Raw genomic sequence first — 11,698 nt, 5'->3', positions numbered from 1 at the left:
CCCCGCCAGAGAATGACAGCTCGTTCGGTGCCGAGCCCTAACAGCACCGCGGCGCCCTGTCCGGGGAGCAGCCCCGTGGAGGGCTCCCCGATTCGATTCTTCGCGTCGAGGACGGCTGTTTTTGGCGAAAGGCCGAAGGAGCAAATCCACGGCCCTGCAGTAACCTCGAGAGGGTCTCCCCATAACCACCGCCGAAACACCAAGCCGTCACTTCACCCAGAAGCCCCCTTTAGGGCTGCTTTCAAACGAGAGCGATGCCGCGAACCCCGACACCGGCAACTGCGCTTAAGGCCTTTCCTGCAAGCAGGCGCTGGCCAGTCCCGGGAGCGTCGGCTTCAGAGGCCTGAAGGGGCTCAGCTGCCCAGATGTGGACCTGGGCGTGGTGGGAGTAAGGTTAAGGGCCCAACGGTTATCCGAGCCCACCTGCCCCGGTCGCTGCTTTCCACAGAGGGCAGCATTTGGACGGACAGCTTGACTTCCCCTCCCCTGCCTGCCCGGTAGCTGTTTATTTGGGCAAGGCAGGGTAACACCTTGCCGTGCGTGCCTACCTGGGAGGAATCCAGCCTAGCACGCGTGTTCAAGGCCTGCAGCTGGTGACACTCCTGTGTCCCGCCGCTGCCTCTCCCTTACGCTCCGCTCCCTGACCGCTGCCAGATTCTCCCCTCCATCTGCGTCAGCCTGATCTTTGTACCCCTGCCTTTCGCGTGCTGTGCCAAGCCTTTGCCAGCCGAGCCGAATCAGAGTAGCTATGGGGGAAACACAGCTGCCATCTGTGTAGTACACCCCACTCCAGGGATGTATTTATTTGAGCCTGTTGCCTAATACAGCAGGGGTGGAAAGCTAATTTTCGCCCGTCCCAACCTGCATCAGACACAAGGGAAGAAGAAACCTACTTCTACCGAACTAAAGCAGACTGACTGGCCAGCGACATGCCAGGGACACGCTTTCCTCCTTCAGAGAATGCTCTCAGAGACCAAAAAACTCAAACTGAGAATCTGATTTCAAACTAATTAAAAATTACGCTCTCGTAGCAACATGACTCGAACTCAAGCTGGACCATCAAAACCATCTTAGGAAGTTTTACTTAAGGGCTGATGCCAAAATATGCTGTTTTCTTTGCTCCTCTTGGGCAGGAGATGTTGGCCACTGCCGTGTGATGAGCTAGCCTGCTGTCTTCAATGCCTTCTGCACTATTCACGCCAGCTTTTACACTAAAATTGGATGACCAAGGGCACAGAGCACACGTCCTTGGAGGCAGGGCCTGAAATCCTAACTTTTTTCCTTTCTGGTCCCGTGTGTGACTGGGCCAAACTGGTCTGAGGTGGGAGAGGAAGGCAACGATAGCATGGGTAGAGGAGAGGGGGATTTGGGCTGCTGTCCCTGGGTGTTTGCACGAGCATTGGTGGAGGACATTATTTCAGGATGGAGCATGGATGGATGTGTGTGCGTGTGCGTGTGCATCTGATGGAGACTTCCAAGTGTTTCCACGTGCCTGAACCCTGCTCTCCCTGCTGTGCATCCCTTCCTGCTGTCTGTGTGGGCGTGGCAGGTTCTTGGCTCTTTCTTCTTGGCAAATAAACTGCACCCAGCCAGGCTGCTGGAACGGCCATTGCGCACCCACACCAGCCTTTCTCATGGCTGTGCTCCTGGTTGGTCACGTCCGGAGCTGATGCTGTGGTGGGGATGGTGGCTCACAGACAGCTGGCAGTGGAGAAATTGAACCCGAAGGTGAGAGTGTCCAAGCCGGACCAAGTCAATGCCACCCAGCCGGGATCCACCACTGGAGGAAAAGAGGCATCTCCCTCACTGCGGTTAGCTCAAAAGGAAATCGAGTTAACTTTGTCTGTGGAGGTGTTACGGTGGGACAACCAAGAGCCACCAGAAATGCTTGCAAGGCAGAAGCCGCAAGGCAAAAGCAGCAGCACAATTACCTAGGGTGGAGGGGCAGGAGGGGTGGAAAGGACTGGGGAAAGGGGGAGGGATGGGGATGGGAGAAGGCCATACGGCTTCACGTCCTGACTTTGCAAACCTGGAGAAGCATGAAAGCGAATACTCCTGTCAAACAGCATCCGTGTAGCACAAAGTGAAATATATCCTGCTGGGAAACAAACAACCAAAAGAAAAGAGAGAGAGCAAGAGACGTTCATTTCCTTTGCAACAGAGTCAAAGAATTGTCTTTTATAGGGCCCTGGCCAGAAGAGGCAATTGTGGAAGGAGGCTGGAGGGAAATGAATTGTCAAAGGAGGCACATATCTGGATGATTAAATGTCAATATGTACCTTGAATTAAGGAAAAGGAATTTACACCTCACCTCACTGTGGCAGTGAAAACCAAATTAGAGCCAGGCTGTAAATTTGCCAGCCAATAGACACCAATTTTTTTGGTCTACCTAAATGCTTTTCCTGTCCAGAGAAACGCTGAAGCACAAGTCCCCCTGGGTGGCCAATGGCTGCTGTGGGCAGCTGGTAAGCTGCTGAGCTCAGGACGCCCTCTGGGCTCCTCCAGGCTTTCCTGGTACTGCTCGCCCCGGCTCCTGGCCCCAGTGTGCACACGTGGGGTCCTGGCGTGCTGCGTCACACCACAGGTCTCAGCTACCCGGCAGATGTGCCTGCCTCTCTGCCACCTGGGCTGGAACACAGGCCAGGATTTTCTTATGCTGGAGTTTTCCCAAGAGCTTGATTCTCTCCGTCCTCCTGGTCAGCCGGCTGTACGGCTGCGGATGAACGAAGCACGGAGCTGTATCCCCGCTACTCTTGGCATGTGGCAGAGGTTGCAGCGTGAGGATGCTGCCGCCTTCCCACAGCAGCTCCCAGCGGTTAGCCGGAGGGTTGAGTGATTTGCCCTGGCATGTGCAGGAAGCCTTTGGCAGAAATGAAAGGCAGAATCAAGGTCTTAACAACTTCCAAGTCTGTGCTTACCCACAAAACCCGGCCTTCGTGGAGTGCCGTGGGGTCATTGCTCCCGTTTGCCCTCACAGAGCACCTTACGGGGCTCCTTTCATGGCATCTCTCTTTCTCACAGCTTTCCAGGCTGGGGAAAGCATCCTCCTGTCTGCAAAGGGCAGTGCAGCAGTGAAGGAGTTAAGAGATTCATGTTAATAAATTCAGGCTCTCTTTTCCTCTAGGGCATATTTGCATATTAATGGAGAGGAATTGTAACGAACCTGTCTAGGGAGGCTAAAGGGAAAATTATGCAAGGTTGGCTGAGAAGGTGGAGGAGGGGAAAATGTTCATTTCCAGTGCTTTCCAACCCCTCAGCTGCAAAAGCATGTGAGCAATCCGAGCTCCAGGGCAGCGCCTTGCCGAGTGGGACACCCTGTGAGCAGAGGGAGTACTTGAGTGCAGGTAGCTGTTCGGACCCACCTGCATCCCTCCTGCGCTGGCTTCTCATGGGCCTGCTGAGCTTCACGTTGCCCCAGACACACTTTATTTTAAACCCAGGGCTGCAACAGCAGACTTCAGCAAGCATGTCCCTAATTATCATCCCGTCTTCCAAGGCATCCGGATAAAATGCAGCTCTTGGTGGACTGTCAGCAGAGCAGCTCATTCACAACTCATTTTCAGCACAGGCTCTCTCAGGACTTTTCAGCAGCGCTGTGCTTGGTGCAGGAGGCAATGGAGCCAGGGAAGGGGAGTTGACACATGCTGGGCTGACGCGTGCCTCCCTTTCCCATCCCCGCTCCTTCACACCAGACTGCAAGTAGCTGCAGCACATGCTTGAACCCTGCCACAATCTTTGTTGCCTCAAACTCCAAAGCGCCGCACGCCAGCCCGAAAGCCTCTGACAGCACATGAAAAATGCCAGGAGCTTTGCCAGGTCTGCTTTCTCTGCTCCCAACTCCAGTGAACTGCCCACAGATCTTATCTCAAGAAGGACAAATAACCTGTTGCTTTTGCCATGCAATAGCAGATAGAGTGAGGGTTTATAGTCATAGGGAAATCAGCTATAAATCACTAGATAGGAGACTAATCACTGGGCCCCTGATCTGATCTAGATTAGGAGATGGAAAAAGCAGCCTTTATTCCTGAAAGCAGAGCAGCCCTTCTTCAGAACAGCGATGGGGTGCTCCACGTACCCCAATAGCTGCAGCTGGTTTGTGCCCATGCAAATGTAATCAGGGCAGGACCCACTCAAATTAGCAGGATGCAAAGTGGCCCAAGCCATTTTCTGCTGCAGGTTTGGTTTTCTCTCTCTCTCCCCCGCTGCCTTTTGCCACTGCCTCATCTCTGCCTGTAAAAGTCAATGTGGCTCCAACCACGTTGGGTGAGAAACATGAGGTCGGATCCAGGATGGTCAGTGAACAGGAGCAGGATTTTAAGAGGATATATGGCTTCTGCTGGATGGTTAGCTCAGGCAGCTAATTAGGGCTGGTGTTGGGGGGGGCGCGCAACAAGCCTAAATGCCGCCTGTGGAAGCAGGGAGGCTCCCTCCCCAAAATCCCCATGCTGTTTCTTTTTGACCCAGTTGGTTTTGGGGGGAGGTGTGGGAGGAAACAAACTGCAGGGCTGGAGGTTAGCTGCTGGCAACATTCCTGAGGACTTGATGGTGGGTAAGGGCCCGTGGATCTGATACATCACTCCAGCTTGGAAGGGCTTAGGAGCCCATTGGTCCCACAGACGTGGCTGACTCGCCCCTCAATATCACCAGGACCCAGAGACCAGCCCTGATATGGGGCCCAGCAGGTGTGAAGCCAGTCTGGCTGCCCCCTGGGCAGAGCATCTTCCAGCACGTGGTTCAATTTGAGTGGTGCCCAGTTGGATGCAGGGTCATTGCTGAACGTTTCTACAGCCTTGGCATACAAGGGCAAGCCACATCGGTAAGCTGCTTCCTGACATAAGAATCTGCATGAGCTCTCCTTGACATTTTGTCATTTTTGATACAGCTGTGGTGCTGTGCCGGCTGTCAGACCCCATCAGTACCCTGTGCCTGTTCCCTTTGGTCTCCTGCCTTCCCCAACAGCCCTGAAGCTTTCCCCATTCCAGGTGTTGGGACACGCATGGTCTGTGACCATGTTATTACAACCACGGATTTTAAAGCAGATGTATAAGTGAGGTAGATAAAACAAGCACATGGGTCCCTTAATCCCAAAATTTCAAGTACCGTGGGGATTAGACTAATATCTTTGGGTGCAGGATTTGGGGATGCAGCAGAGCCAGAGAAGTGAATCTGTGGATGCAAGTTGATCCCCTCCTCTCAGTGTGCTGTGAGACAGACTCAGTGTAAGGGATCAGCTTTGGAAACTAGGTTGAAGCCAGTAAGGGATGCAGCATTTTAACCTTTAACATAACTTGTGACATTTTGCCTTAACACACATTGGATCCCATGTGGTTGTGAAGCCCCTGAAAGCTTCCTGAAAGCCTTCTGAAAGCTCTCTAGCCCTGGTGCAGTATTTAATTGCAGGCATGCAGATCCTAGCAGCTGCCTTCTTTGGGGACATCACTGTTTGCAAGTTGAAAGAGAAATGCCTCACTTAAATTTCCCAGTGTTTGGTTAAGCATCCAGCCTCGGTGATAGGATTGAAGCTGAGCTTTGAATGATGTCTTTTGCTAGGAAGAAAGGGCTGGGGAAGAGACATTTCTCCCTTGGGCTTAAGATCATAAATAAGACAGTGTTATGTAAGTGTGACTACAACCTATTTATACATAGTGTCAGACTCATACAATCAGGCTATGAATGACAAATCTCCCACTAATTTCTATGAATATAACAGTGGTACCTATTTGAGTTTTGAAACAGCAGTGGAAATGCGTGTTGTTCTGTGTCAGCAGTAACTGGGACTCCCCTCCAAATTATACCGAGGGAGGGGTGACTTGTGTCTGGCACTTCTTATACAGGCACAGCAGGTGGAATTGCCTTCAGGCAGCTGCCTTGCACCCATTCCTGATCCCAAGGCCCAAATGGCTGGCACCAGGGGAATGGAAACCTGCTGCCTTTCCTGGGCTTTTGTCCCTCAAGCAGTGGGTCAGGTGGGAACTGGGCTCCTCGGAGGGTCTTTCAACAGGACTGTGCCCTGTTATGACACATGGAGATGCTGAGGTGTCAGGGCACGGGAACCAAAAGTGTCAGCTAGCAAGGTCAAACCAACATGAGGAGCACTGTCTCGCATGCAGTGTTAACCAGGGGAACGCCTCACTGCAGGACCCTGTGCGTGCTCAGAGTTTACAGGGATTCAAAACCAAAAGGATAAATTCCTGGAAGCAAAGCTCATCAGGAGTTACTAAACACAGGGAGATTGCTGAGCCAGAAATGTTCAAGGCTAGAAGTGTGGCTGGAGTCCTTATGGCATACACTTGCCCCTGTTCCGCATATTTGTCCCTAATATTGGTGCTGCTCAGTGTAAAGCTGCTGAGCAGAGTGGTTTGAACCAAAATGGCCACACTTAGGCTAATGCAGCCTTAGCTGTGTGGGTCTAACTTGGTTGGCACGGCCTGATGCCTGCCTGGGATCAAGATAATGGCAACCGTATATAAAAAAATCAAAGGAAGATTCAAACCCAGAAATTACTTCTAAGGCACAGAGAAGCAGTCATCGTAATTGCAACCAGACAAAACCCTAAATCATGTTCAAGTTTAAAGCCAGGCTTTTTCCTTCTCCATCGCCTCCTAGTCTGGGCTCTGCCTTGAGCACTGTCTCAGCATGGCAAACAACTGCACATCACTGCTTCTCCCAGGGTCCCTCTCGTGGCCCCTGTGCCAGCAGCCATGGACTCTGGAGACCTGACCATCACAGCCATCCATGGGAGGCCGTGGCAAGAGGAGAAAGTCTGAAATCCCTGTGGGGCTCCTTTGTGCCTCCGGCTAATCTTCCTTCCCTGCTTCACAGATTAACTCAGCTCCCGCTGCGGCCTGATCACACAAATCCGGAGGGGACGTATGGCCCTGGCTTGTCATGCCCTGCTGTCCCCCCCCAGAGATGAAGCAGACATAGGGTCAAGTGCGGATGGCCCAGGGGGTCAGAAGCGACCGCAGCTGCCGTGATGTTTTCCTAGACACCCCCAGCAGAGCCCTGTGACTGATTCACCTCCTGTCTTGGTGCATCAGGCATTGACTCACACCCAAAATGCGTCAGATGGTTGTATCCGTGAAGGGCTTCATGGACTTTGCCCCAGGTGTCCCCACTGAACTTTGAAGCCTGGCTTTCTTTCGGAGGGGGGTAGGCAGATGGGAGACCTTCGCCGGCGATGGTCTGGGCCTCCACAGGAACATGAAACCAGGCTGGACAATTCTCCCAGCCTCCTGCAAGTTGCTTCTCAGTGATTTCCTGTGCCAACATGAGGTCTCTCTCGCAAAAAAAGACCTGATCTGAGAGAGGCCTGATCCTGCTGCCTTTGCAGTTATGACAAAGCCCTTGGTAGCTCCAGCAGGGACAGAGGGAAGCAGCAGAGACCTCAGGCTTTCAGGCTGCTGCCAAACAGATGCTCTCACGGCTGAAATCAACTTCTGCAGCAGTTGGCATGCAGACGCATAGGCACATGCCACAGCCTGGCTGGCAAGAGTTTATGCCCTTGAAAATCTCTCCCAGGAGCTCGCTCCTTCTGCACTCTGCTTTGCCAAATGAGTTCATTAAAGGGAAAAGAAAACCCCTAACAGAACAGGAAACACTCTGACAGACCCCTTGATGTCCAGGCCACCCAGAGCCCATCACTGACCCGGTGACTCTCTCTGAGCGGCTGCCCCCAAACCGGATGGCTTAACCCCAGGAACGGTATTGAGCACCAGCAGCGCTGGCTCAGCAGAAATCAGGAAAAAAACAGTCAAAACAGTAAGCAGTAGAACAGCAGAAACAATAAAACTATGTGCTAAATAGATGCATCTGGTAGATGTCCCGGCCAGTCCAACAACACTGGGAGCACTAAAAGGATGTTTGTACTCCAGCCATAATACAGAGATGTAGGAAGTCCAGCTGGATCAATAACCCGGCTGCAAGTGCAGCTAACCTGCTTCAGGCACCTCAGAAACACCATGAACCCGGGCGAGTGAGCCAGCGCTTCCCAGGTGACTCTTCCCACCTTGTGCAATGTGCCTAGGGGAATTCCTGAGCCAGCACTGGGATCTGTGCCCCTAATAACACCTAATAGGTTTTTCCTCCGTGGATAGGCCCAGGTGCTTTTTGAACTCATGCAAATGTTGAGCATCCACAGCATCCTGCAGCGAGGAGTTCCACCACTTCATTATGCCAGAGCCACTTCCTTGGGCTTGCTTTGAACCTGCCACCTCCTTGTTTCACTGCTCCTCCCCGTTTCTGTCCTGGAAGAGACAGTCATTTCAAACCCATCTACCTCCAGCTACGGAAGCAGAAGAAATGGCATCGTACTTGCTGCTTTATTTGGGGAACTAACAGTGTTGCCCTGAATTAACTGATAAAAGCAAAGTGTAATTCTGTCCAACTAATTCAGGAAAATACTACCCTTTTTGCAGCTTGTTGGCTTTATCACACGAAGGATGTATAGACTTCTCCTCAGCATTTGTAGCCTGCTCTTCACCATCAAGACCCACTAAATAATTCTGTCAGGACATCCTCTTCTGAGAATGACACCTTATAGCACCATGCTCTGCCCAGGGGATGGAAACGATTTATGGAAGTCTTTCTGTGAGGCTCCCCAGGTTGCTGGTTAGTCAAGCCCTATTGTTCTGGGCTCTGAGCTCCAGCTCAGTGAGCTCATGGGGTGTAACACGATTAGCAGAGAGGAAGTTGTGTTTTTGCAGAGTTTGGCATGCCATGGGAGCCCATGCGCATTTATGCTGCTCTGTGCTGCTCTGTGCTGCCAGCACACGCTTGCCAGTGGCTGATAATAAAGGGAGAAGTGGTCAAACGATCACCTCTGAAGGAAAAGAGGAAAAATAGTCTCTAGCAAGCTTTGCATAAGAGGCAAAATGTATGGGTGGGACAATTCATGTACGCACACAAATATGTATGTCAGGTCTGGGGGTTGTTCTCGCCTGTTTTCAGCATCACTGCCATAGTCCCCAATACACAGCTCCAGTGACAAGGCCATCTGTTTTGCCATGACAGCTGGCAGCTAGCAGAGGCCAGCATGAATAGTCTGCCTCCTTTGGAGCCAGCGTACCGCCAAACTTGCTAAGAAAAGCCATTTCAGCCATGCCAGATGAAAGCCACCTGCTGCCTCGGTCGGAGGCATGGGAAGTGTGGACACCATGGCACCAGGCTCTCCCAACCTCACACCACATCCCTCTTGTGCTGCAAGGCAGCAAGGTCCTGGGGTAGGGGAGGTCTCCAGTGACAACTCTTTTCACCCCTGCATTTTAGCAGGGAGAAGCTACGGTAGGGCTGTTCTCCCTGGGTGGACTTTCCCTGGGTTCTTTTTTTCATTTTCTTTTGAAAAATGAAGGATTTTCCTCTCTCTCTCTTTCAGTATCCTTGGTGTGACCATTACTCAGTGACTGAGGGAGAGCGTGGTGAGTAACGGTGCTGGGCATGAGGAAAGACTGACATAGGAAAATGCAGTGAGGAGGAGGAAGGGGCGCAGACAGTGTGGCCCCACAGGGTCTCCAAAGGGCAGAGCAACGGTGACAAAGTGCGCAAAAGAGGAAGCAAAAGCAAAAAAATGGGGAACTGCCAGCCCTCCATTGGGTGTCCTCTGGGGAAGGTGTGCAAGACCAAGCGCCCAGGGTGCATTATCCAGCAATGCGTGGCCAGCTGGTGACTGGGGGCCTCACAGCTGCCTGCTCCAGCCCTTCTGTGCCACCTCTGGGAGCCTTTTTGGGAGGCACTGCCTTTGCTAGTACCACAAACCTGAACTCCATCTGCCTGGTGCTGATCCCACACACATTGCTGCAAGGGGAGAGAGGTTGTCTGTAATCACAGGGGTCCCCTGAGGATGGCCACCTCCTTCCCAATATTTGCCAGGCTTCCTCATGCAGAGGGGGGACCCGCCACCCTTTCTGGGAAAGCCAGCCCCAGCCGCTGCCTTTGGAGCATCCTACAACTTCTCAGCATCCTTGAGGCTCTCCTGAATAGAGGAATACCTGGCTGGTGGACCTGACTCAGGTCTGAATGCACTGCTCCGAGAAGTTAATCTGAACTATAATTTCAAATGTTGCCTTAGAAAGATGGCCAGACACTTTTTAACAGAAGTAGCCTTGAGACTATCTCAATAGAAATAGGGACTCACAGGAATTTTTGCGGGGGAGGGATGGGCCCATCTGCCAGCATCAGTGATGCCACCGGGAGGCTTTGTTTGAAGAAGGGAAACTTAGACAATTTACCCAGAAGCAAGGACCTCAATGGGGTAACCACCACATTAAAGGAACCTCATTAATCAGGATTAGCGCCTGGGATCTCCCACCCAGGTCAAAGCCAGAGGTGCAATTGCAACCCATGGCAGTCCCTGCACTCCCCTTGCACCATGTGCTGGTTTCAGTTCCACCCAGAACTCCTCCTTGGCTTAAGTGTGTGGTATGAGACAGAAGAGGAAAGGAAAATTTCCAACAGAAGGGTTTTTCAGAGCTGTCCATTGCGTTTGTTTGGCCTTGTAAAAGCTCACTTCATCTGCAAGGAAAATTTCTGTAAATGTGGCCACACAACTGCTTTGCAGAAAAATTTTGAGGGCCACAATGGTATCTCTCCTGCAGACCTCCTGGACCAAGGGAAAACCTGCCTGACTTTCCCTCCCTGTATTCGGAGAGCAAATTGGCAGGGATGTGCTTTTGCTTCCTTACATAAGGGCTGGCCTCCCTCTCTCTGTGTGCTTGGGAAAAGCTGCAAAAGTCTCAGGAGAAAGCTGAGCTTTCTAATTCTCATCAAATCTGTTGTGATAATTTTCACCCTTCCGTCCCCGTGTTACATATGTCCCTGTCAGCTTTGCTGCTGGACATCTGAGGAAACCCACCCTGCATCACTCATGTCCCATCTCATCCTACCCTGTCCTGTCCATCAGGAAAGGGTGACGGGGAAAGAATCCATTTCTTATACCGCACTTCCTTGATTGAGCCTGTTGGGAAAAAATAGCTATGCCAAAGCACTAGGGACTGTAAAGAGCCTGGAAACGCCAAAACCATGAGGGCAGAGCATCCTTCCTCCCCAGGAAAGTGCAACCAGGGCATACAGCAAGCACTGATGTGCATGTGCCCGTGGTGTTAGGGTCTCATGGGGAAAGGGACTGGGATGAACCAGTTGTTTAAATTCTACACATGAATTTTTACCACAGTCTTACCAATTCAATGCTGAGTATTTTGGGGCACACACGCGCCTAAGCATTGCCAGTGCCTGTTGCATGCGGAGCAAAGGCACACGCTTAGCTGGCATGGATTGGTTTTGTATTAGCCCATTTCCTTTTCCCTGACACAAGAGAAATTTGTCTTGCATTAGTGTTGTTTCCTACCCACTTGGAAAGGAAGAAGTGGGTGGTGGCCACATCCCCTTCTCTGAAGGTCGTCCCCAGTGAAGGGGGCCCCGGGGCTGGAGGGGAGGGAGCAAAGGGGGCCCGCTTTGCCATGGCATCCGCTCAAAGCATGTCAGACTCAGCTTTTAACCTGCCATGACACAGCCAAGGGTCAGCCCCATCTGCAACACACCTTCTTCATCCTCATCTAACCGTCACAGCAGCACAGATGGCTCCTCGCTGCCCAGCAATGCTGGCTGCAGACCTGCCTTCCCACAGCATCCCTTCCTTAGTTTGAAATCCCTGGCAGGCAAAATGTCCTCTTTGTCCCTTTTTCCCCCAGAAGCTATGCAATCC

At 52.0% G+C, this 11,698-nt stretch overlaps 1 protein-coding gene across 1 annotated transcript in view; it reads left to right on the top strand.

The window, feature by feature from the left end:
• Window positions 1–1,683: 1,683 nt before the first annotated feature.
• SPINK2 (serine peptidase inhibitor, Kazal type 2 (acrosin-trypsin inhibitor)) overlaps window positions 1,684–11,698 on the top strand; it is a 116,797-nt gene continuing 106,782 nt past the window's right edge. The window contains exons 1-2 of the mRNA XM_009329831.1: window positions 1,684–1,859; window positions 2,411–2,465. Coding sequence (XP_009328106.1) covers window positions 1,684–1,859; window positions 2,411–2,465 — 231 coding nt within the window. The remainder of the gene's footprint in view (window positions 1,860–2,410; window positions 2,466–11,698) is intronic.

This window comes from Pygoscelis adeliae, unplaced genomic scaffold (genome assembly GCF_000699105.1).
Source record: "Pygoscelis adeliae isolate BGI_AS28 unplaced genomic scaffold, ASM69910v1 Scaffold67, whole genome shotgun sequence".
NCBI classification, from domain to species: Eukaryota; Metazoa; Chordata; class Aves; order Sphenisciformes; family Spheniscidae; genus Pygoscelis; species Pygoscelis adeliae.
The sequence above is the reverse complement of the archived record's forward strand: the minus strand, read 5'-3'. Positions and strand labels throughout refer to the sequence as shown.